At 41.6% G+C, this 27,396-nt stretch overlaps 1 protein-coding gene across 1 annotated transcript in view; it reads right to left on the bottom strand.

Annotated features, from left to right (window-relative positions):
- Nucleotides 1-12,302: 12,302 nt before the first annotated feature.
- Nucleotides 12,303-27,396, bottom strand: part of LOC311234253 (adrenodoxin-like) — a 37,586-nt gene continuing 22,492 nt past the window's right edge. The window contains exons 2-4 of the mRNA XM_084321390.1: nt 15,733-15,857; nt 15,029-15,158; nt 12,303-13,537 (exon numbers count right to left, since the gene is read on the bottom strand). Coding sequence (XP_084177516.1) covers nt 13,429-13,537; nt 15,029-15,158; nt 15,733-15,857 — 364 coding nt within the window. The 3' untranslated portion in view covers nt 12,303-13,428. The remainder of the gene's footprint in view (nt 13,538-15,028; nt 15,159-15,732; nt 15,858-27,396) is intronic.

The raw sequence follows: 27,396 nt of genomic DNA, 5'->3' as shown, positions 1-27,396 counted from the left end.
CCCAGTAGATTCACCCAAGAGGAGGATTATGAATGCTGGCATGACATGAGGCGCTTCATTTCCCAAAAAAGTCTAGTGTGCGTGTGTGTACTGTACATGCCAACAACTCTATCCATCTCAAAATACTGGTTGCAGTTAGTTTATTAATTAGTTCTTTAGTGGAAGTCAATGGGGGCCCAAACCAATATAAACAAAGTACCTTTCAGTTTCCTGTTTCAGTCTCCAGACTTTCACTAACATTGCTAACACATGCTAATACTTTTTACCTCCAGTTCTGGTAGTGAAGTGGACTTAAATTAAACCAGTTGGACTTCTTAAAATCTTGGTACCAGTGCTGTTAGTCTCTATCTTTGAATGTTTCAGAGCAGATTTTGATTTGATCTTTATTTATCTCGAACAACCATAAACACACAAACTTGAAATAACAAAAAGAATAAAAATAAATAAATAAAGATATAAAATAAACTAAATAAAATACAAATAAAATAAAATATATCTTCCTAGACATTGTCAAGCAATTGTCAACATAGCTCAAGACAAATGGTTTCGTTCGAGAAGGGACAAAGAAGCAAAGCTTATCTGATCCTGCCCCTTCCTTACAATATCATATTAATATGTAATAAGTTATTTATCAATATAAAAAAATAATATATCTATCCACTACAGCAAAAAAATTTAAGAAATAACAAAAATACCAGTTCACATTATTTCGAAGCTCCTCTAAATTATACTTGTCCAATAATTCCTGTTTATATCTGCATTTAAACATTTCAATAGTACTTGTTTTTATTGCTACATCAAGGCCATTCCAAATGCACTTGCTTTTGAGAAATATTTTTGTATGTTGCCCGGGACTATATTTTGTGTTACTTTAAACATGAATTGTGCAGTTTTGAATTTAACGAAATCTTTAAATTTCAGAGTTTGTTATTGTTAGCAGCATGAATGTTTCAGAGCAGATGTTATTGTTAGCAGCATGAATGTTTCAGAGCAGATGTTATTGTTAGCAGCATGAATGTTTCAGAGCAGATGTTATTGTTAGCAGCATGAATGTTTCAGAGCAGATGTTATTGTTAGCAGCATGAATGTTTCAGAACAGATGTTATTGTTAGCAGCATGAATGTTTCAGAGCAGATGTTATTGTTAGCAGCATGAATGTTTCAGAACAACAGATGTTATTGTTAGCAGCATGAATGTTTCAGAACAGATGTTATTGTTAGCAGCATGAATGTTTCAGAACAACAGATATTATTGTTAGCAGCATGAATGTTTCAGAACAACAGATGTTATTGTTAGCAGCATGAATATTTCAGAACAACAGATGTTATTGTTAGCAGCATGAATGTTTCAGAACAGATGTTATTGTTAGCAGCATGAATGTTTCAGAACAGATGTTATTGTTAGCAGCATGCATGTTTCAGAGCAACAGATGTTATTGTTAGCAGCATGAAGTTTCAGAACAGATGTTATTGTTAGCAGCATGAATGTTTCAGAGCAACAGATGTTATTGTTAGCAGCATGAATGTTTCAGAACAACAGATGTTATTGTTAGCAGCATGAATGTTTCAGAGCAACAGATGTTATTGTTAGCAGCATGAATGTTTCAGAACAACAGATGTTATTGTTAGCAGCATGAATGTTTCAGAACAGATGTTATTGTTAGCAGCATGAATGTTTCAGAGCATCTTTATGCGGACGATACAATCCTGTATACAAGTGCTCCCTCCCTTACTCAGGTGATTGAGAACCTCCAGACTGCGTTTAATTGTTTTCAAACCTCCCTTTTTGATCTTAAACTAGTTTTAAATGCAAAGAAAACTAAATCCATGATGTTCACAAGGGCTCGCTCACAGCCAGTGAATCATGTTCATATCGTTACGCTAAAGGGAGCAACCATAGAAAATGTTTCATCCTACAAGTATCTTGGGCTATGGCTGGATGAAAAGCTATCTTTTAAAGTGCATATTGGAAACCTCACAAAGAAACTTAAACTAAAACTTTGTTTTTTCTTTCGCAACAAACAATGCTTTTCTTTTGAGGTCAGAAAGAAACTTGTTCAAGCCACATTCCTGTCTGTAATTGACTATGGTGATATAATATATATGCATGCTGCCTCTTCAATGCTAAAAAAGCTAGACAGTGTGTATCATGCTTCTCTGCGCTTCATCACTAGTGCCAAAGGGCTTACTCACCATTGTGTGCTTTACCAAATGGTAGGATGGACCTCTCTGTACGTACGGAGGAAATCCCACATGTTTGTTTTTATATATAAGACCATCATAGGGAAGCTTCCCCTATATCTTTCCAACCTAATTAGCTTTGCCTCTAGCAGCTACCATACCAGGTCCACAAGATGGCTACTTTAAAAAAAAACGAGAATAAACACTGAACTAGGAAGAACGGCTTTTTCAAGCTTCGCACCTTGGGCATGGAATGGGCTACAGGACCATATCCACTTAGATACCCTGGTCTCCCTCTGCGAGTTTAGGTCTGTATTACATAACTTCCTACAGGAAGAGTGTCGCTGCTTTCTCTAGTCGGGTCCCAGCTGCAAAACTGCAGAGTTACTGTATTCTCCACTTGCACAATCTAAAAGTAGCCACTTCCGGCTGACTTCCGGTTGCCAATGGCACTTCCTGTCCCATCCAAATACATTGGTTTTAGCTACTTTTCTCCCCTTATTTAAACAACTTTGTCGTCACAGAGAGGCAATGAAACGTTTGTATTATTATAGCATAGAATGTATTTAATAAGCAAACGTTTGTCAGCAGGGTTTTTGGGCTGTATTTCATGTAAAAACGTTTACTGTTAGTTTCCTTGCTCAGCCAGCATTAGCTAACAGACGCTAGTGGTTGAACAGGCCGGATTAGCTTTGAGCTAACTATCTTTCCCGACCCATGTATTCATTCCATTCTAAACATAACGTTAGTTTACAAAACATGACCCGTCTATATAACGTTGAGGAACAAATTATATAGACGGGTAATGTTTTGAACAACTAACGTTACGTTTAGAATGGAATGCATCGGCAAAGATCCGTTAGCTCAAAGCTATTCCGGCCAGTTAATCAACTTCCTGTCATTTAGAAATATGATTTTATAGTGAAAATCATTACCAAAACGTCCGGAAAAACCTAACGGGAGCATTATAGACTGTCATACAAATGTACAAATGCTATAAGGTGGCAAGAAATGCACTATAAACAATACTTTGCGGCGTCGTTTCTTGCGCTAGCCTCTGTTAGCCAGCATTAGCCTTAATAGCTTTGAGCTAACTATCTTTGCCGATGCATAAAGTATTGTTTATAGTGCATTTCTTGCCACCTTATAGCATTTGTACATTTGTATGACCGTCTATAATGCTCCCGTGAGGTTTTTCCGGACGTTTTGGTAATGATTTTCACTATAAAATCATATTTCTAAATGACAGGAAGTTGATAAACTGGCCGGATTAGCTTTGAGCTAACTATCTTTCCCGACCCATGTATTCATTCCATTCTAAACAAAATGTTAGTTTACAAAACATGACCTGTCTATATAACGTTGAGGAACAAATTATAAGTGTGTGGGTGTGTGTTTTGGTGAACATTGGACTGCAAACAGAAAATGCATCACAGTTACAGACAGTAGCTACTGTTAGCTGCACTCAGGCTGGCTGCACTCAGGCGGCGCGATCAGCCTGTTGGACAGGGAATGAAGATCTCCAGCGAACACTTCATTGCCTCGGATTATGTTGTTGGGGGTGGAAGGTTTGTCCAGAAGACCACTAATCAGCTGAAGCCTGATGCGGTTCCCTCGGTCTTCGACAGACAGACCGGCGTCAGCTGCCGGGAGCGATGGCTAGCTAGTTAGCACCAGTCGGGGACCGGCGTCAGCTCCCGGGAGCGATGGCTAGCTAGTTAGCACCAGCCGGGGACCTGGAGCGATGGCTAGCTAGTTAGCACCAGTCGGGGACCGGCGTCAGCTCCCGGGAGCGATGGCTAGCTAGTTAGCACCAGCCGGGGACCGGGAGCGATGGCTAGCTAGTTAGCACCAGCCGGGGACCTGGAGCGATGGCTAGCTAGTTAGCACCAGTTGGGGACCGGCGTCAGCTCCCGGGAGCGATGGCTAGCTAGTTAGCACCAGCCGGGGACCTGGAGTGATGGCTAGCTAGTTAGCACCAGTCGGGGACCGGCGTTAGCTGCCGGGAGCGATGGCTAGCTAGTTAGCACCAGCCGGGGACCGGCGTCAGCTCCCGGGAGCGATGGCTAGCTAGTTAGCACCAGTCCGTTGGTCCCCGGCTGGTGCTAACTAGCTAGCCATCGCTCCCGGCAGCTAACGCCGGTCCCCGACTGGTGCTAACTAGCTAGCCATCGCTCCCGGCAGCTGACGCCGGTCCCCGACTGGTGCTAACTAGCTAGCCATCGCTCCAGGTCCCCGGCTGGTGCTAACTAGCTAGCCATCGCTCCCGGCAGCTAACGACGGTCCTCGGCTGGTGCTAACTAGCTAGCCATCGCTCCCGGGAGCTGACGCCGGTCCCCGGCTAGTGCTAACTAGCTAGCCATCGCTCCCGGCAGCTAACGCCGGTCCCCGACTGGTGCTAACTAGCTAGCCATCGCTCCAGGTCCCCGGCTGGTGCTAACTAGCTAGCCATCGCTCCCGGCAGCTAACGCCGGTCCTCGGCTGGTGCTAACTAGCTAGCCATCGCTCCCGGGAGCCTGCGCCGGTCTGTCTGTCGAAGACCGAGGGAACCGCATCAGGCTTCAGCTGATTAGTGGTCTTCTGGACAAACCTTCCACCCCCAACAACATAATCCGAGGCAATGAAGTGTTCACTGGAGATCTTCATTCCCTGTCCAACAGGCTGATCGCGCCGCCTGAGTGCAGCCAGCCTGAGTGCAGCTAACAGTAGCTACCGTCTGTAACTGTGATGCATTTTCTGTTTGCAGTCCAATGTTCACCAAAACACACACCCACACACTTATAATTTGTTCCTCAACGTTATATAGACAGGTCATGTTTTGTAAACTAACGTTATGTTTAGAATGGAATGAATACATGGGTCGGGAAAGATAGTTAGCTCAAAGCTAATCCGGCCTGTTTAACCACTAGCTTCTGTTAGCTAATGCTGGCTGAGCAAGGAAACTAACGGTAAACGTTTTTACATGAAATACAGCCCAAAAACCCTGCTGACAAACGTTTGCTTATTAAATACATTCTATACTATAATAATACAAACGTTTCATTGCCTCTCTGTGACGACAAAGTTGTTTAAATAAGGGGAGAAAAGTAGCTAAAACCAATGTATTTGGATGGGACAGGAAGTGCCATTGGCAACCGGAAGTCAGCCGGAAGTGGCTACTTTCAGATTGTGCATGTTATTGTTAGCAGCATGAAGTTTCAGAACAGATGTTATTGTTAGCAGCATGAATGTTTCAGAGCAACAGATGTTATTGTTAGCAGCATGAATGTTTCAGAACAACAGATGTTATTGTTAGCAGCATGAATGTTTCAGAGCAACAGATGTTATTGTTAGCAGCATGAATGTTTCAGAACAACAGATGTTATTGTTAGCAGCATGAATGTTTCAGAACAGATGTTATTGTTAGCAGCATGAATGTTTCAGAGCATCTTTATGCGGACGATACAATCCTGTATACAAGTGCTCCCTCCCTTACTCAGGTGATTGAGAACCTCCAGACTGCGTTTAATTGTTTTCAAACCTCCCTTTTTGATCTTAAACTAGTTTTAAATGCAAAGAAAACTAAATCCATGATGTTCACAAGGGCTCGCTCACAGCCAGTGAATCATGTTCATATCGTTACGCTAAAGGGAGCAACCATAGAAAATGTTTCATCCTACAAGTATCTTGGGCTATGGCTGGATGAAAAGCTATCTTTTAAAGTGCATATTGGAAACCTCACAAAGAAACTTAAACTAAAACTTGGTTTTTTCTTTCGCAACAAACAATGCTTTTCTTTTGAGGCCAGAAAGAAACTTGTTCAAGCCACATTCCTGTCTGTAATTGACTATGGTGACATAATATATATGCATGCTGCCTCTTCAATGCTAAAAAAGCTAGACAGTGTGTATCATGCTTCTCTGCGCTTCATCACTAGTGCCAAAGGGCTTACTCACCATTGTGTGCTTTACCAAATGGTAGGATGGACCTCTCTGTACGTACGGAGGAAATCCCACATGTTTGTTTTTATATATAAGGCCATCATAGGGAAGCTTCCCCTATATCTTTCCAACCTAATTAGCTTTGCCTCTAGCAGCTACCATACCAGGTCCACAAGATGGCTACTTTTAAAAAAAACGAGAATAAACACTGAACTAGGAAGAACGGCTTTTTCAAGCGTCGCACCTTGGGCATGGAATGGGCTACAGGACCATATCCACTTAGATACCCTGGTCTCCCTCTGCGAGTTTAGGTCTGTATTACATAACTTCCTACAGGAAGAGTGTCGCTGCTTTCTCTAGTCGGGTCCCAGCTGCAAAACTGCAGAGTTACTGTATTGCCCTGTATTTTACTGTCATACACTTTTACTGTTATGTAGACTGTTCTGTTTTGTGTCTTTATGTTTACGTGTGATGTATTGTGTATTGTGTACATGCACTTTTATTATGTTCTTGTGTGATGTACCGCACATTTTATTGCTGTCTGATGTTTTCGGGTGTTATTGCTGTCATCTTGGCCAGGTCTCCCTCGCAAAAGAGATCTTGTATCAAAAACCATTGAGAGGCTAGTATATGAGCAAATAGACGGGTATTTCTCCACTAATAACATCATGTACAAATACCAATCTGGTTTCAGGAGGTCCCACTCCACAGACACCTGCCTGCTGTTCCTCACAGATTACATCAGGAAAGAGGTAGACGAGGGAAAGTTCTGTGGAATGGTAATGTTAGACCTCCAGAAGGCATTTGATTCAGTGGATCACAACATCTTGTTAATGAAGCTTAGGGCCCTAGGCTTTAATGAGGCAGCTCAGAAATTGATTGGTTCCTACCTAACAGGGAGACAACAGGTGGTAGATATAAACGGAGTACTCTCCAGTCCTCGGACAGTAGAGTGCGGGGTCCCACAAGGGAGTGTTTTGGGTCCGCTCCTCTTTCTACTGTATATAAATGACCTGAAAGCAGCTTGCTCATGTGACCTTTTTTTATATGCAGATGACTCCGCCCTACTAGTGTCTCACAAAGACAAAAAAGTGGTTGAGCAGACATTGAGTGCAGAACTAGAGAAGGTTAGCGACTGGCTAGGCCACAACAAGCTGTCCCTCCACGTGGGGAAGACTGAGTCAATTTTATTCGGGTCAAAGGTCAGGCTCAGAAAATCGCCAGGTTTTAACATTAGAATAGGAGATACTGTTCTCACAGACAAAACATCTGTGAAATATCTCGGTTGCGTCCTGGAAAACAGCTTATCAGGGGAAAGCATGGCTCACCAAGCACTTACAAAGATAAATAACAGGACTAGATACCTAGCCAGAATCTCTAATTTTTTAGATCAGTCAGCGATGAAGATTCTTGCTGGAGCTCTCATACAGTGTCACTATGACTATGCGTGTGGCTCCTGGTACAACAGTGCCCCCAAAAGTCAGAAAATAAAACTACAGACATCACAAAACAAGCTAATCAGGGTAATACTAAGGCTACCTGCTCGAACCCACCTTGACCCATCTCACTTTGAGGTCATGAGATGGCTTAAGGTGGAAGACAGAGTAAACCAGATAGGGATGTGCCTAGTTCACAGAATAGTGCATGGGGTAGTGCCAGTGTACTTTAACAATTACTTCAACAGAATCAGAGACACCCATGCTTACCAAACAAGGCGCAGCTCAACTGACTTTGTGCCAGTCAGATTCAGGAGCTGTATGGGGAAGGAGTCATTTTTATATTCAGCAGCTGTCTATTGGAATAGTCTGCCCAGTGAACTGAAAACCATAGACAGTGCCGTTAGATTCAAGTCCAGCCTGAAGACATGGCTCAAAAGGCACTTAGCTTAAGGCACCCTTGCATGTTGTATGAGTCTGTATGTATATAAATGTTAAATGGTATATGTGATGTGTTGTGATGTCACGTTTTGTATGATGCATGTGTTAAGCATCACATTCCCCCACCCCCCTACAAGGACCACAATGGAAATAAGCTCTGAGCTTTTTTGTGTTACATCCTTGGCAGTATATCCCGACTGTGCTCTTCTGTCACATGTTTATTTTTTATATTGTCAAATAAAGTCATTCATTCATTCATTCAATGGGACTTCCTGGTTAAATAAAGGTTAAATAAAAAAATTTAGCAGCATGAATGTTTCAGAACAGATGTTATTGTTAGCAGCATGAATGTTTCAGAACAGATGTTATTGTTAGCAGCATGAATGTTTCAGAGCAGATGCTATTGTTAGCAGCATCCCTGCCCTTTCGTCTCAGGTCCAGACTTTACAGAGATATCATTCCTGGCTGAAGCGGTGCTTAAAAAGACGCCTTTGATATGCAATTTGAAAGAAAACTACTTCTAACTGCAGTCTTAGTATATTGCGTTTCAATTTGTATTGACTTTTGAATTGATGCATTTTATCCCTGTATTATTATATTTGGCATATTGTGAAACGTGTTAAGTTGTTGAATGTCTATACAGCGACGACGCCAAGAAAAACATTCCTGTACATTTGTTGCAAATAAAAAGCATTTCTGATTCTGATCAATAATCAGCCCAAAAGAACACAAGAAAAGGACACGTCATTAGAAAGTTGATCTTTATTACATTATTTCTCTCTATACAGCGTTTCTGCATGTGTGCTACAGTATGTACAATCAAGTGAAGATCAAGAGATTATTATCTAGCTAAATTATGATACACGATACAATAAAACCAAACAGGGAGACACACCAACCATGATAAGATAACTAGGATAAAAGCATAAGGCAAGGATCACCTGCTGGTTCAACCGTTTTCCAATTATGTGACTTTCAGTTCAATAAACTGAACAAGTAGAATTTTAAATATCAAAGCGACAATGTGTATTTTTTAGGGCTGTCCCCGACTAAGGATTTGGATAGTCGACTATGATTGGCCAACATTTTTCATTAGTCGACTATTAGTCGACTAAAAAAAAAAAAAGTAAAAAAAAAAGTCAAATATATATATATTTTTTTATCATTCCATTTGGGCTGTGGGGGTGCTTAATGTCTGAAGGAGTCGACTGAAGGCTTCTTGTCCTCTGCAAAAGCATGCAATTGGTCCACTGATGGATACATCTTGATATTTGTCTAGTCTAGTGTGTTCATTAGATGGGTGAAATCCTCTTTCAGTGCCTCTGTGCCTGTTTTCGTAGGCAGTTAGCCTCTGGTATGCATACCATTAGCGTTAGCCACGCTTCTAGGCCTCTTTTCTTTTTGGAAAGAATGATAAAGAAAATTATAATAATCATTTGGCAATCGACTACGGCTCCTTTCAACCGATTAGTCGACTAATAGGGGTCAGCCCTAGTATTTTTTCTATTAATGAAGTTCTGGAGCATGTGCAGAACAAATTGAGAGCAGCGGTGGTACGACCAGCTCGGTACGACCAGCTCGGTACGACCAGCTCGGCCAGCTTGGGCAGCCTCCTCATGGGCCAGAAGTACACATAGAACGCAGGGTATTTTTTTTTGTAACAATGGAAAACAAATACGCAGCCTCCTCCTACATCCAGAACATCTGCACACAGAAGCAACAGAAAGAGAAAGTATTGAAAACACCAGACAGTACCTCCTGTGGCCACCAGGTGCCACAAGAACTATATTGTTGCTTTAAGCCGTTCTATTAAAAAAGAAATCCCTGTATCAAGAACACAGGGATATTATTGAGAATTAATCCTTTATCATTAGTAACACAATTGTATTTTCAATAAATGTATTGAATTGATGGATTGAAACTGTACTAGACCTGGGGAGTCTAGTACAGTTTTTAACTGATTGCACTGCACATTGTTTTGTCGTTTCATTTAGTTGTACACTCAGCAGTTCTGTAAATGAGGTGGCCTCACTTCAGAGCTCACCGGAGTATAAATAAAGGTTTCAATCAACCATAGGAGTTCCTCAGCTGGTTTATATGGTTCCACTTAATCAGTCCGACATTTAACAGGTGCAGAGTTTAGCATAATTTAATTCGATTTGGTTCTAGACTGTACCTAATGCAAAATGTATTTGGTTCTAGACTACCTGCAGAAGGTATTTGGCTCTAGACTGTAGATTGTAGATTGCGAATGCCACAATAACCAATGAGAATGACAAGGGACACATTATATGGAAGTAGTTGTGCTCTAGTGATTGGTCGAAGATTGGTGAGGCTTATGGGTACTGTAGTAGTTACCATGGAAAGATTTTGAGTTAAAATATTTACCTATATTGGTTGTAACAGTATAATAAAATAATGTATACCTCAAATAGTATGAACCTAGACAATACTGTGTGATATTTAATAATTGGTTAGTGGAACCGCACTCCCCAGGTAAATTTCATGATGTTATTATTCAAACTGCAGGAGAAATGACATTGAAAACCATATTGAAACGAACTTTGTAAATCACCAAATTAGAACCAAATTCATTTCAGTTGTAGCAATTGTACAATCAATTGATAAACGTAATATCTAAGCCTGGTCTTTTTAATTTACCAAAAACACATTGCAGTAGGTAGAAATGGCAAAATCTGCATTAATTTAGACCCAACTCCTTGAGACATTCTGTTTACATTAGCAACTTAAGGTGCTATAGATACCATTTTTATGTTCAGTAATCATAAAAAGAAATTTACATCCACAGAGCTTTTAGAAAGATGTGGAATAAAAGTATTGCTTTTCCCCTCAAATAATGATTGATTAATGCATTTATTTATTTGCGGGCCCAAAATGAATGGCGTTTACATATTGCTGCTATATGTATCCCATCCCTACGTGTAATGCACCTGGTTGGATAAATTACATGCTGGTGCTCTTGTGCGACACCTAGTGGCTGAATGTTATCTATAGCACCTTTAATGTTGAAATGGGACCACAGCCCATTATTAAAGGGATATATACTATATATTATAGTAGTGGTATAATGTGTATATAATATATATTATCCAACAACACTAACCTAGACTCACATGACACACTGAAGGGTATATATGTATATATATTAGGGGTGTAACGGTACACAAAATCCACGGTTCGGTACGTACCTCGGTTTTGAAGTCACGGTTCGGTATTTTTTCGGTACAGTGGGGGGGGGGGGGGGGGGGGGGGGGGGGCGATACCAGTGCATACATTAAAAAAAATTAAATAAAAAAAAAATTATATAAATTATACTTTTTGTATATATATATATATATACAGCTACTGTTTTACATATACTGTTTTTTTTGTAATAACTAGAAAGTAATGGTATTTATTCAACAACAGGTGGTTGATTGATGATACTGTATTATGGGGCTGCAGCACTGCAGATATACCCTACTCCAATGATCCACTCAGTCACTTTGCACTCGCTACCCAGTGACTCTGCAGATATACCCTACTCAGTCTACAATGCTGGCTCCGGTGAAGTAGCAGAGGATCTGTTGTGATTTTTGCACAATAAATATTCAACATTCTCTTTTGAGACTCCGCCTCAGACTCTTATCATTTGGCACTAAAAGCTAAACATTGTCACCGATATGGCTGTCCGCAACATGTCATTAATTGTGTGCGAGAGGTCGATCAGTGATGACTCTAACGTGAGCTAGGTTAGCTAGCATTAGCTAACGTTAGATGGAAACAAGACAATATAACGTTACTGGTGAAAAAGTGATTTACCTTGGAATACTCCTGTGCCAACTTGCTGTACTTTGCTTGCAGGTCTGCAGCCATTATTGCTGGATTATGAATAGCCCCAACTTTAGCCAAGGTAATGTTAAAGCTAAAACTAGCTTTTCGGTTAGCTCTTCAGCTAATGCTAATAACACCAGCAAGCGAACCCATCTGAGCTCCCCATCAACACCGCTCTGTCGGGAGGATGGCATTTAATAAAGTATCTGCTGTTAAAATGACAAACAGCATTGACACTTTAATTCACGGTCGGTTACACACACATTTGTTTTATAATGCTGACAGCAGACCGCAGTGTTGTTTATAAATTACGGGGGCTGGGGGGATTTAAGTTCCGCAAAAAAAGGTTGACCATACCGTTGCAATCGTACGGTGCACAGCCCGTACTGTACCGGAGGACCACATTGACGCGGTACAGTACGAATCCGCGTACCGTTACACCCCTAATATATATATATTATACACACCCACCCACCCACCCTTCAGTGTGTCATGTGTCATAGGTTCAGTGTTGCTGGATGAAGACCCTGTCGATCTGTAATCCAGTGTGCGTCTAGATGGGATCAGGGATCAGCCACTTATGCCACTTTCACTGCCCATGGAGCGGAATATCAAACGTTACATTTTGTCTTACACTGCCGCAAAATGATTTCGTTTTTGATTCAGGAAATCTCCTACGCCGACTACGTTCCACAGGGTTCCCACAGACATTGCAAAATGAAATTTAAGTACTTTTCCAAACACCATTTTGAATTTTAAAAGGGCATTTAAAATGATCCAATTCACTTTTAAATGCGTTTTTCTTTATTTTGTATTTGATCCAATATGTATGGCTTAAAACCAATTTCTGACAATTAGTTACACTTACATTTTTTTTAATGCTATTTCTTGATTCAGAACAATTTTACCAAGAACAAAACTTTCAATGCGAATGGTTGATTTGAATTTCAAGGACTTTTTAAGCACCTTGTTAAAAAATGGGCTGTTTAAGGAATTCCAAGCCTTGACTTTTTTTTTCAAAATCAAGCACTTTAAGCACTTCAAGGACCTTGTGCGAACCCTGGTTCCACTGTCGAACATCTCTGCCTTACCAGGAAGTAAACTAACCAGTGCTATTATACACGCATTACTTTCCCTTAACATATTCTATAAACATTTGTTTCCACCATATATTTTAGTCTCTTCTTATAAAAAATAACCAAAAATGTGTTGATTTCACGGCGTCTGTGCAGCCTCCTTTATTCACTGTGTCCATGGAAACTACGATGAACGCAGCCATAAAGGTCTGGTTTAAACTAGAGTCCGTTTACTTTTCTGATAACTACATGACTGCATAATTCATAAATGAAGCCTAATTCTGGGTTATTAGTGACACTCTGTATTCACCCAATTCAACGTTATGGACACATCTTCTTTCAAACTCGCTTGGTGGTCTTGTGTATGTATGTGACTAATAAATCTCTTGAATCTTGGCCGATATGTCGGCTCTCCAGCAGAGCAGGCTGTGACGTACAGACAGAGACAACTCTGGACGAGTGGAGGATCGGACTGGGACCGGGAGGAAGAGGATCGGATGGGTCAGTGCCAGCAAGGAGGGGACAGTGACAGACACCACAGTTAGGAGGATCCATCGCCGCTCTGTCTGATGTCTGCTATGCTGTCTGGAACCCTGGCTACCATGCCCTCCAAAGACTTGGTCAGACAGATCTGGCAACCCAGACGAGACCTGAGAGAGAGGGGGGAGGAGAGAGAGAGGGAGGGGGTGATTTTAGTGATGAGAAGGAGAGTGGGGAGGGGAGAGAGAGAAGAGAGGAGAGAGAGGGGGGGGGGTGATAATAAGGAGAGGGGAGGAGAGAGAAAGAGGGGAGGAGAGAAAGAGAGATGAGAAGGAGACAAAGAGTTGAAAAGGAGACAGAGAGAGAGGGGAGGAGAGAAAGAGTTGAGAAGGACAGAGAGAGGAGACAGAGAGAGAGGAGGAGAGAAAGAGCGATGAGAAGGAGACAGAGTTGAGAAGGAGACAGAGAAAGAGGGGAGGAGACAGAGAGAGGAGAGAAAGAGAGAGGAGAGGAGAGAACGAGATGAGAAGGAGACAGAGAGAGAGGGGAGGAGAGAAAGAGAGCTGTTGTGTTGAATCGCTTGATGATGGTAGTGTCATGTGTTAAAGACAAGGTTGTTGTCATAATGTGGTCGTCATAGAATCCCTAAAAAGTTGTCCATGTGTGCTTTGGTGTGGCCTTCAGTGGCGTTGAGCTCTATAATAGCAGTTAATTTAATCCACACTAAAAACATCCGCTTGTTCAATATTGTTTATTGAATGTTTTAACAGTTATTTGGTGCCCCTCCTACTTCAGTATTTACAGTATATATATCGTTTATTGAATGTCGTTATTTGGTACCTGTCCTACAGTATTTACGGTACATGCTCTCCATTGTATGCAGGTGGAGTGCATTTGGTTATTGAGGATATGGTGAAGGACACCTGGACAGACAGAACGTCTTTCAGTCAGCAGAACAGGGGTGTTATTAACCCTTTCACTGCCGCACTACCAAACGGTTAACACTTTCACTGCGACAATACACAGAAGGTTAACCCCTTACTATCACACTACCGACGGTAACCGCGTGTCTTACGTCTTACTTACATGTCTTACGTGTCAGTGAGCCAGGTCTAACATGTCTTACGTGTCAGTGAGCCAGGTCTAACATGTCTTACGTGTCATTGAGCCCGTAGGCCAGGTCTAACATGTCTTACGTGTCAGTGAGCCAGGTCTAACATGTCTTACGTGTCAGTGAGCCAGGTCTAACATGTCTTACGTGTCAGTGAGCCAGGTCTAACATGTCTTACGTGTCAGTGAGCCAGGTCTAACATGTCTTACGTGTCAGTGAGCCAGGTCTAACATGTCTTACGTGTCAGTGAGCCAGGTCTAACATGTCTTACGTGTCAGTGAGCCAGGTCTAACATGTCTTACGTGTCAGTGAGCCAGGTCTAACATGTCTTACGTGTCAGTGAGCCAGGTCTAACATGTCTTACGTGTCAGTGAGCCAGGTCTAACATGTCTTACGTGTCAGTGAGCCAGGTCTAACATGTCTTACGTGTCAGTGAGCCAGGTCTAACATGTCTTACGTGTCATTGAGCCAGGTCTAACATGTCTTACGTGTCAGTGAGCCAGGTCTAACATGTCTTACGTGTCAGTGAGCCAGGTCTAACATGTCTTACGTGTCAGTGAGCCCGTAGGCCAGGTCTAACATGTCCATCTCCTCGTCTGTGATTGGGCCCAGCTGCTTGTACACATCCTCATCCAAGATCACGTGACACGTGGAGCAGGCTAGTGTTCCCTCGCACGCCCCTAGGGACAGAGAGAGAGAGGCAAAGATTAGGCTACGGTTCCTTCGTATGAACCGTTGTTCTCTTTGTATGAGAGAGAGAGAGCGAAAGAGAAGAGGAGAGAGAGATAGAGAGAAGAGGAGAGGAGAGAGAGAAGAGGAGAGGAGAGGGAGGAGAGGAGAGAGAGAGAGAAAGAGGAGAGGAGAGAGAGATATAAGCGAGGGATGTGATATATTTTGTAACAATATTTGCAGTCACATCGATATATTGCTGTATCGTCATGGCTTTGTATTGCATCATCATGGATGTGTATTGTATCGCCATGGCTGTGTATTGTATCGTCATGGCTGTGTATTGTATCGCCATTGCTGTGTATTGTATCGTCATGGCTGTGTATTGTATCATCATGGCTGTGTATTGTATCGTCATGGCTGTGTATTGTATCATCATGGCTGTGTATTGTATCGTCATGGCTGTGTATTGTATCGTCATGGCTGTGTATTGTATCGTCATGGCTGTGTATTGTATCGTCATGGCTGTGTGTGTCTCTCTGGAATGTACCCAGAGATGCGTATGTGTGTGTGTCTCTCTCTTACCAAAGCCGTCAAAGTCCAGCTCCTGGTCTATAATGATGTCTAACAGAGAGTCTGCTGGAGAACCTTTCACTGTGATCTTCTCTCCATCTCTGTTAATGAAGTGGACTGTCACCTTGTTGTCTGCCCTGAAACACACACACGCCATCAGTCAGACACTACATTCCTCCTAACAAATAAACATTGTACAAATAACCACGGTTACACCAATAAGTCCTACTGAACTGAGCTGAGCGGAGATGCATCTCTGTAATAATTATCACTCAGTCACTTAGCTGCCAAACAGGCACCACCACTATCTGTGTGTGAGGTTGCAAATGACCTGCTGATTTGCAAAGCGATTTTCCCAATGTGGTTTGAATGTTCCACAGAGTTCCAGGTCGCCTGAACCTACAGAACTAGGGCTGCTGCTGGTCAGGATGTCCAGCCATGAAAAGCTGGTAGAGTATTCCAGGAAGAGGGAAGGGAAACCTACAGGCCACGTACCTGGTTCTGTGAGACCTTGGGTACTAATTATAAGTAGAGGTCAGACCAGTAGGTCATAGCCATGTTGCCCGATAGGGAAGTGGGAAGTGCACAGATAGGAGGGGAGCAAACCAAGTGTGGACTAATAAATAAATGTGAGCCAATGAATAGGTTTTGCTGCACATAGACACAGAGGGACAGTTAGCCTTGATGTACAAGGTGCAGTGCTGTGTGAGAGCTTTACAGTCATAAACCTCACTGCGAGACAGTATTTAACATACATGTACACTGACTGTATCTAACATACATGTACACTGACAGTGTCTAACATACATGTACACTGACAGTGTCTAACATACATGTCTAACATACATGTACACTGAGTGTTCTAACATACATGTGCACAGACAGTGTCTAACATACATGTACACTGACGTGTCTAACATACATGACATACATCTTCCCCCCATCTATCTCCCATTCTTCCTCTCTCCCTACCGGACTGCCCGGTAGCAAAAATCAATAAGAACCTACAAAAAACATAACTTGTCCGAACAGGACAAGTAACATTTAGAAGTGAGCGCCAGGCTGACGTGGACACCAGGGCCAGTGGCTGCCAGGTGAAGGCCAGTTTACCAAACCTTCAACTTAACACAACCCGTCCGTCCGTCTGTCTGACTGGCAATGAGCAACACTTTTAATCTTGAACCCTTTCCCAGACGGATGGTTCCGAGGCCTTGAATAGGCTTGGTGGCTCACATGTTAAATACTGTAAGCAGAGCAAACCTTTTAGCAAACCTTTAAGAAGTGTTTCCCATATGTAAGATACATGCGTTTGTATTTGTAACCATTGGTACAGTCAGGCAGTGGTCAATTGAAAGTGGGTAAACTTGAACTAATATATATTTCTTCAGAACAACATAATTTAGTTTTATTTCCTCAAAAAGACCGCATTTTGGAAAGGATTATTTTCGCCATCAGCGGTGATTGGTCACTTCAGGACCGTTCAGAACCGGAGGTGGTCACTTCACAGAGCGGCCTGTCAAATGACGCTCGCCGGATATATTGTCTTGTAACTCGAGACACAAAGCACGCAATTGGTTGAGTGTGGTGGTGATCGAAAGGTGGCAAATTCAACTTTCGAACAGTGTATTGGATGATCAACAGAAAATGCAGCCGGTAGACTAGCGCAAAGTGCTGCAAGTGAAGGCTCAGCCCGCCGTCCGATGCTTAACTCATTGCGCGCCAAAAACGCAATATCTCGTGTTTCGCCGCCAAGCATTGAGTGCCAACGTAATATGTAGTTTTTAGATCCTTTGATCTTTTTCCTTTGATCCCCATTCTAAACACTCGCCCGGAGCTCTCTAGGTCTCTGGCTCATCTGCCTACATTGGAATTGCAATGACGGTCAAATCTCACCAGGTGGCAGTACCTTTTGAACAGTCGTCTTCCAGCCTGGGCCAGTACTGAGTTTACCTCCGTGGTGCCAAAGAATTAACCCTTAGGGGTCACGCTGGAGCTTTGAACCCGTCGGCGGACAACAAAAGAATTAGAATCCCTCTTATATGCTTAAAAATGACATATTTTCAGAAATCGATAAAAATAGAAAAATTGCCATTTCTAGTGCTTTGACATGTAAGGTATACGTCCCCCAACTTGCTAAACCTAATACGACTTGTAAATACGTTTAATTCTTGCTAGATGGTATGATTGTAATAATCTCCATTTGCGATAAGAACTACATCGCGTCACGAAACGCACATACATGGACGCGCGCACACACAAACAGCGCATAGGTGTTAATCACTGAGTGATCTAATATGCATATTCTTCAGCGTGAGAGGGGGGGGGTTGTGTTTCTCACTGTCTGTCGTTGATAATATAATCTGAAGAGGTCCTGCATTATTATTATCATTCTCGAGAATACACGGGACCCGACGGAACGTTAATTTATGTATTAAAAGTAGAACATGCTTTTCATCCTCGCCCGTGTATATACCCACGTCGCGATAAAACAACATAAACTACTGTATGGCAGAGACAGAGTGCGTGTGTGTACGAGTTATGAGTTATCTCGCAGTTCATTCAAGCGCGCATCACGGTGATGACAGCCCTCTAGAGTAGAAAGGTGCGCTCACAGGGGTGTAGCTGGAGATTCTGGGCCCCATGAAAGAATCAATTTGTGGGCCCCCAATCTATTAAAAAATGTGGGGCCCCCAATCTATAAAAAAAATTGGGGCATTTGCTGGGCCCTTGGAATCATCCTACCCCCCCCCCCCCCCCCCAGCTACTCCCCTGCACACACACACACACACACTCTCTCTCTCTCTCTCTCTCTCTCTCTCAAACAGAGAAATCAAAAGAAATCAGTACATTACAGAAGGAATTTCTTGTACAGTCTTGTACAGTGGGTGACAATATTGTCACAAGGAAAGATGAAATTACATACCTAGGTTTCATGTCTATCTATATCTCCCTCTCTCTCCCTCCATCTGTCCTCTGTATCTCCCTCTTTCTTTCTCTTCCTCTATATCCCTCTCTCCCCCTCCATCTCTTCTTTCTTTCTTTCTTTCTTTCTTTCTTTCTCTCTTTCTTTCTTTCTTTCTAGTTAGTTGACAGCTTACGCATGATGTAAAGTAGAAAGTAGAGAGGTGAAGACCTGTTCTCTCTCTCTCTCACTCTCTGTCTCTCACTCTCTGTCTCTCTCTGTCTCTCTGTCTCTCCCTCTCTCTCTCTGTCTCTCTCTCTCTCTCTCTCTCTCAATTCAATTCAATTCAAATGGCTTTATTGGCATGACAAATGTGCCTATTGTATTTGTGTTATTTAGTTGCAGTGCCATGTTTGGCTGTCATTTAGTATATCGCCATGTGTTATTATTACTATAATACTCTCATATGCTATTTTCAATTAATATCATAAACAACATAAGGAATATTAGAATAATTTTGAGTAGACTGAAGGAATGAGTCAGCGTTACTAGTTTTAAATGCAAATAATTTATTGAAACATAAAGTGGGGTCGGTTGGGACACACACACACACAATGGGGGACCCTGATGTAAACAAGACAAACATCTTTCTCTGGTCTGCATCCCCTTAACAATTGTGTGTATTGAGCCGTACTGTACTGTACCCATTCTGCAATCTGTTAAATAAAGTTTTCATTCATTCATTCACACACACTGTTTCAACTCACCACCCCCGCATCATATTGTAGTCTTCTAGTCTGTCTTCAAACTTCCACTCCTCGAAACTTTTTTATATTTGAATATCAACATTATCTGTCCATCCTCAGTAATCCTCAGTTTACTATAATATACTCCTGTCCTGAGTCCTGACTAGTGACTTCATCGTCTTTCCAAACGCACGCATGCACACACACAGGGAAGGGGAGAGAGTGCCCCCCCATTTCCCTTTCCCCAGTCCACACTGTGTCTGCTGGCTCTGCGCCTCTGCCTCTGATCAGGATTAGCTTGTTAGCTTGCTAACGTTGTAGTGATTGTAATGGTACATAAACGTTAATTTCGGGAGATGTGCGCATAAAGGAATGGCGACGGTGCAAAGCATGTAGATGCATTTCACCCGTTGCGAGAAAAAAAAACACCACAGACTTATTTCGGGACGTGTAGGCGCACTGCTGTGTTAACGCAGCAGTGCGCACCAACCGACCAACGCGCTGCTCTGCTTGCAGAAGCACGGATAGGGCGGATATGACTCGTCGAGTTGTCACAGAGTTTTTTCAAAATAAGAGTATCATATGCACCTGAACGTTGCTAGCTGTCGAGCCTAGTTATTATAGCTGGAGCTGCGCGTGGGCAGAAATGAGACCCGCTACAGGATTTTCAAAATAAGAGTATCTATATGAACCGAATCCCTATCGCACCAGTGCTACTGAAGTAAATCCATTCATCGCACAGACCGCTGTTGCTGTAGCATGTGCGATATATATGTCGCTCTGTACAGCCCTGCATAACTAAACGCAACGTTAGTGCTTGCTAACGTTAGCTATAGACTCCAGTGCCGAAATAGTTCCCGGCAAACATAAGGACCTCTGTTGGTTCCGCTCCATTGCGGTCTGTGTGATGCTACTCGGTAAATAAAAAGTCCGACTTTATCTCCCGTTACCCGTTTTTCCCCAGATTTCATAATGAAACATAAGCTGACATGGCATTTTATCTTTCCTGTCTATGGCATTTTTAAGACCTTTGAAAGATGGATTTAAGAAATTTTTTTTTATAATTTTTTTTAAATTATTAACACTTTGATCGCCATCATTAAAATTCATGATTTACCATCCCTTGCCAGCTCTATTTGTCTATGGAGAAGTTCCCCTTCTTTGCAGGGCTATAACTTTTTAAATTCTATTGCTAGATTGCCATTATTATGGCCCATTCAATGTCCTATATGTATTGTTCAGGGTGTGTCAACGTTAAACTTTTTCATTCACATATTCATACTAAAATATGGTCTAAAGTATAAGTATGTTTTTATCTTTTTCTGCAGCTTTCTCCAGAACGTGATTTATAGCTCCAAATGCATTATATTGAAGATCAAATATAGTTTGGTAGGAATCTGTGCGAGATCAAAAATTTCAACTGGACGTACTTCTAGAATTTACTACACGTCATCTGATGTTGACCGGATGGGCGAGGGGGCGTTTATAATTCCGTGGGCAACGTTATACCATTCATCTAATGTGGGTCATATGTTCATCATAGCAGTTAGTATAGAAGATGTTAGAATATAACGTTGAAACTCACCGTGGCTTCCTCGCGCCGCTGGCAGATGATCGTGGAACAGAATTTTCTCTATTATGGGATGGAGAAATGCCCGATCTATTTCCAGGTTGTATAATAGTATATACGTCCAAATCATGTTGTTTTTTCGAGTAATTTCCACCGATCGATGTTCACTGTGTGAAGACGGAGTCTCTCTAACATTAGCGAGTGCCCGGACCACATATGGAGTGAGTCCTGCCGGGTCAAAGGTTGATTTCCGGTTTCGATCTGCCGATCAGCCACCAGATGGCGCTCTTGAACCGCTAGAGAGTTGAGAGGAGATCAGCAGTGTGTCAGGGCTCCGGAGGGGAAATATGATTCCGATCACAGATTTTTGAAATATTGATATCAAAGACGAGTTACGGCGTCTTCGGCAGAATGAGCATGGCTAGGAATGACGTGTAAACTCGTCCGCGGCGATCATAGTGTTAATCACATGAAACAAGACAACACATTAACCACAATCACAATACACAGCACTTCACAGGAAAATAACAAAAACAATAATAATACAGAATAACAATTTATAAATTATAAAGAAAAAAGAAAAGAAAATAGAGTTCAACCTTTTTAAATTTTAAATTTAAAAATGTCAAGGTTTCAAGGGGGGCTATCTAATAAATGACCAAATAGTGAAGAAATAGCTAAATAGCTGCCCCCCAATAAATCCCCAGTTAAATTCAGGACATAACAAAAGACAAGACATTTCCTCCTCCCCCTCCCATGAGACCGCCGGACTCCCCCGAACAAGCACCCCAACCCCGCTCAGCCGCACACGGCGGTCCTGACCTTCTCAGCTGCTGCGAACCACAGGTCAATCCCAGCCTGCCCTACCCCAATAATCCGCGCCGTGGATATCTCAAGATAAATCACATCCAACAGTGTTAGGGACCAGTTAATCACTGTGAGCTTCTCCGGCTCCTTCCATCTCATTGCTATTAGCTTCTTCGCCGCTGTGACGCCCGCTAGGACAACCCTTTTCAGTTGTACGGACGCGGGTAGTGTTGTTATATCGTTCAGGAGTAGCGTAACAGCTGTGAATGGGATAGTTAAGCCACACAGATCTGAAAGTTTGTCCGCTATTGACCTCCAGAAGTGGGCAACTGGTGGGCAATCCCAATACATATGCCTATAAGTGCCTAGGCCTGCCACGATAACACATTTTGCTGGGCGATTAATTGCCCCCGAAAATATCGCGATAAGCGATATTATTGCGACCGGTTAGAGAATTTTTTTTCGGGAAATTTATTTCCCAAAACTTTTATTTTGAAGCCCACCGCTCCGTCTTTTCCGGTTTTAGACTTTTATTTTGAAGCCCACCGACCGGAGCGGAAGTATTGTTGTTATTATCCTAGCAGCATCTCGTCCGGTTGTGTGTTTTTGAGCTAATGATAAAACAAATGTTGAGATTGTTGGTGAGCAACTAACTTTAGGTTAGTTTTAACGTTAGCTACTAACGTTAGATGCAGCTACTACAGGCAATCAACGATGAGGAGGAAGCGTCAAAGCAGTATATAATAGAATAGCTGTGGTGCGTAGGCACGGGAGCGCAACTCGATTACCTGTTATAATAAATTTATTCATGTTTAACTTGTCCCCGTGTCCAGTCCTTTGACTAGTCCCACCCGTTCATTGTAAACAATGATGCATGTAATTGTATTAACGTTATTCTGTGTTGTAGCTATGCTATACGTTGTATTTCGTTTGTTAGCTATTTAGCTAATGTTGTTGGCATTGAATGAGCATCAACACTAGATCTTTAATCTTTATTTAGCAGTCCAGTTTCTCCGGGCAGTAGCGAGTAACTACTTGGGTCTAAAAATAGCTAACGTTACACTACAAAGAACGCTATTTGGTTAAAAGGAGCAACACTATTGAGAAATGTAGTTAAGCTATATGTGGCGTTGCTAGTGCCCCACGGAGCTCCCGTGCTGTGCTCTGTAGTAAGGCCAGCGGCCCCCCACACGGAGTGACTGACGAGGGGTACTACTGGTTCCGCCTCATTAAAACAAACGCGCAAATAGCAATTAATCGCGCCCGTCAAAATCATTGCATTAATTTTAATTATCGCGGCAATTAATCGATTTATTGCTTATCGCGGCAGGCCTATAAGTGCCAGTGGCCTTTTGAGAGCACAAAGTGCACCGAGAGTCGGTTATCAGTCCCATAGCAAATAGCTTCCTAGGTGTAAGATAGGTCCTATGAATATAATTAAAATTTATTTGCTGGTGATTGGGGTTGCGGGAAGATAATGCCACATTTGCCCAAACATCATCCCAGTCAAACTCGGGGTCCAACTCCGGGATATCCACACGCCAGATTGTATCCAATGATACATTTTTATACGTGGATTGAATTAAGAGCGTATAAAAGTCTGAGACAAACCCTCTGGAGGTCGTCCTGTCCACTATGAGCCTGAGGAAGGGGTGTGGGTGCAAAGCTTGAGCCCACGGCACGCCATGCGCCCTCAGCGCTGACCTTAGTTGAAGGTAAAGAAAGAAGGACTCGCCGGGAAGATCATAAAATTCTCTTAAGTCCTGAAACGCACGGAGGCCGTTCTTATCATAAATATCCTCCAGAGTATGAACTCCCCTCCTTTGCCATTGAGGAATATTAACCGGCTTGTGCCCAACAAGTAATTGCTGGTTATTAAAAATTGGAGAGTCCAGGTGCCATGGGCATTTAACCTCACACGACCTCTGTACATTACATAGTTAAAAAGAGGCTCCTAAACGACAAAGCTGAATCAAAGTTAATTGATCTTATCAGACTACATGAACCACACAATCATGACAGCTCTCTAAATGAAATGGTAGAAAATCTCAATGATGCAATGTCATCTATATTAAATTATGTCGCCCCATTAAAAACGAAAAAGAAGAAAACTAGAGCCTCGCCCTGGTTAAACTATAATACGGTCAACAAAGAAAAAAGGAAATGTCGTGCAGCGGAGCGAAAATGGAGAAAAACAAAAACCACCATATGCTGTGATATATACAAAGATGCTTTAACTGCTTATAATAAAACCATCCGCTTAGCAAGGAAAGATTACTTCTCTAAAATCATTACAGAAAATGCTGGAAACTCCAGAATCCTCTTTTCCACTATTAATGTACTACTCAACACTGCCCCTACACCTCCTCAGTCATCAACGGTTAAGTGTGAAGAACTTGCACTATTCTTTAACAACAAAATAACCTTGATCAGGGCCAGCATTACTCATGATGGAAATAAAGTTGATTGCGGCAAACCGTGCAATGTAACCATGAGAAGTTTCACATGCATCACATTAGATGTACTCTGCAAAACTGTCTCAGAATGTAACTCCTCCACCTCAGACATTGACCCTATACCTACAGCTTTCTTCAAACGGGTATTTAATAGTGTTTCAAGCCCTGTGCTAGATATCATAAACACTTCCCTTAGGACTGGTATTTTCCCGGATGCCTTTAAAACAGCAGTTGTAAAGCCATTACTAAAAAAACCTAACTTGGATAGTAATGAAATGGCAAATTATCGTCCAATATCCAACCTACCATTCATTAGTAAAGTACTTGAAAAGATAGTTTCAGTTCAAATAAATTCCTTTCTTGAAGAAAACAACATCTTAGAAGAATTTCAGTCAGGATTCAGAAAATATCATAGCACTGAAACTGCCCTCACCAAAATAATCAGTGACCTCAGACTAAACTCTGACGAGAATAAGATCTCCATCCTTATCCTGTTAGATCTCAGTGCAGCATTTGATACAATCGATCACGATATTCTAATCGATCGTCTTGAAAACCATGTCGGTTTCTCAGACCATGTGCTGGGCTGGTTTAAAACATACATCAGAGGGAGGAAATTCTATGTTAAACTAGGAGATCACATGTCTGATATATACGACAACAACTATGGAGTTGCACAAGGGAGTTGCTTAGGTCCTTTACTCTTCTCCCTTTACATGTTACCGCTGGGTGATATCATCAGAGAACATAATGTAGATTTCCATAGCTATGCGGATGATACACAACTGTACATATCTGCTGAACCAAATGATACAGCGATTAGCTCCATTACAGACTGCTTACTGGCAATAAATAAATGGATGAGTAAGAACTTCCTGAAACTAAACGAGAACAAAACTGAAATTCTAATTATCGGCTCCAAAACTAAAAAAGAAACATTAATAAAGAACCTGGGGGGACTAACCCCTTGGATCAAATCTGAGGTCACTAGTCTTGGGGTTATCATAGATTCAGAACTGAACTTCAATTCTCATATTAGCAAAGTGACAAAAACATCGTTCTTCCATCTCAGAAATATAGCAAAAGTACGACCATTTATTAATCAGAACGATGCTGAGAAGCTAATTCATGCATTCATATCTAGCCGGTTAGACTACTGTAATGCACTTTTCACAGGTCTCCCTAAGAAAACCACAGAGAGGCTTCAGCTAATCCAAAACTCTGCAGCCCGACTGCTAACTAGAACCAAAAGGAGAGAGCACATTAGTCCAGTCCTAGCCGCTTTACACTGGCTTCCTGTAACATTTAGAATTGACTTTAAGGTCCTTCTCCTTACATACAAAGCTCTAAATGGACAGGGACCTAGCTACATCGCCAACACTCTAATAAATTACACACCAGCAAGAACACTGCGATCATCAGCTGCTGGACTACTAGAGGCTCCCAGAAGCAGTCAAAAGAGGATCGGTAATGCAGCCTTTATCAACTATGCCCCAAAACTATGGAACAAACTACCCCAAAACATCAGGGAAGCCAACTCGCTAGACATCTTTAAAAGACAGCTTAAAACCTATCTCTTTGCTCAGGCATTTCACTGATAGATATCTGCTACCACCTAGTGGCAAGAGGAAACATCAGGGATATCCTGACACAACTTGTATTTATTCTTACCCTGCCTACTCTTTTACACTGCCTATCAAATTCATGTGTCGGTTATTGCACTTTTTACTTCTTACTGATGACTATTTTTAAACTGAATCATTTTAAACTATTCTTATTATTTGCTAGATCCAAATGTGAAACACTGATTATTTATGACTATTTTTAAACTGAATAATTTTATTCTTATTATTTGCTAGATCCAAATGTGAAACACTGATTATTTGTTCATGAATTACAGGAGTATTACTGAATAGAGAGCCTATTATGATGCTAGATCCTAATGTGAAACACTGTGATTTGCCATATCTTGCTATGCTCGCTCATGCCTGTATTTTTTATGTCCGTTCTATTTTATAATTTTTTGACTATTTTTAAACTGAATCATTTTAAACTATTTTTACTATTTGTGTTACTGAAAACTGTAAGCGGAGAGCCTATTGGGATGCTAGATCCTAATGTGAAACACTGTGATTCTACCTGTCTATCTTTTTATGCTCGCTTATGCCTGTATTTTTTGCTGTTGTGAAGCACTTTGAACTGCAACCTCTGTATGAAAAGTGCTATACAAATAAAGTTATTATTATTAAAGTTATTATTACGCCACGTTTGGATCATGTGAGTTATGATCGGTCCATACCTCAGCCGGCATTTCGAAATAGAGACAGTGGAGTACACCACATCCTGCAATCTTAGCGGTGAGACCGCCGCCACTTCTAAGGAGCGCCAAGATACAGCATCTACAGGGTCTAGACAGCACATCAGAGGTCTCAGTGAGAAGGACCAGAAATAAAGCTTAAAATCAGGGATTGCGAGGCCCCCATCTTGTTTCCTACGTTGAGTAGTAGCTCCTTTGATTCTCGGGCGTTTGTTATTCCAGATAAACTTAGATACCATCGATTGTACCTTGCACCAGTGGTCTATTGGAGGGGGCAGGGGGAGCATTGAGCTAACAATTTATCCTAGGCAGAACGTTCATTTTGATTATGGAAGCTCAGGTAGGGCTGGGCGATATGGCCTAAATATGATATCACGATATTTTCTGACCTTTCGGCGATACACGATACACATCACGATGTTTTTCTTTTTTACCCCAAACGATTCATTATGAGGCTTACCAAGACAGTATTTGAGTTTGCAAGCTAACATTAAAGACAAAATAAAATACCCATGCATTTAGCATTTTTATATTATATATTAGATTTAGATTATTGGATTATTAGATTATAATATATTGCATATATTTAGCAATCAGATATTATATGATTTAGATATGAAATATGATGAATTGAAAATGGGGGACCCTGATGTAAACAAGACAAAAGTCTTTCTCTGGTCTGCATCCCCTTAACAATTGTATGTATTGAGCTGTACTGTACCCATTCTGCAATATGTTAATAAAGTTTTAAATCAATCAATCAATCAATCAATCAATCAATAGCATTTTAGCATTTTTATGAAACTACTGTATATTTGTATGTCTCTAAATGTTTTGATGAATTGAAAATGGAGGACCCTTATGTAAAAAAGCCGAAA

The sequence above is a fragment of the Notolepis coatsorum genome, assembly GCF_963971535.1.
Source record: "Notolepis coatsorum genome assembly, chromosome: 1".
NCBI classification, from domain to species: Eukaryota; Metazoa; Chordata; class Actinopteri; order Aulopiformes; family Paralepididae; genus Notolepis; species Notolepis coatsorum.
This window is presented reverse-complemented; position numbering and strand designations above follow the sequence as displayed.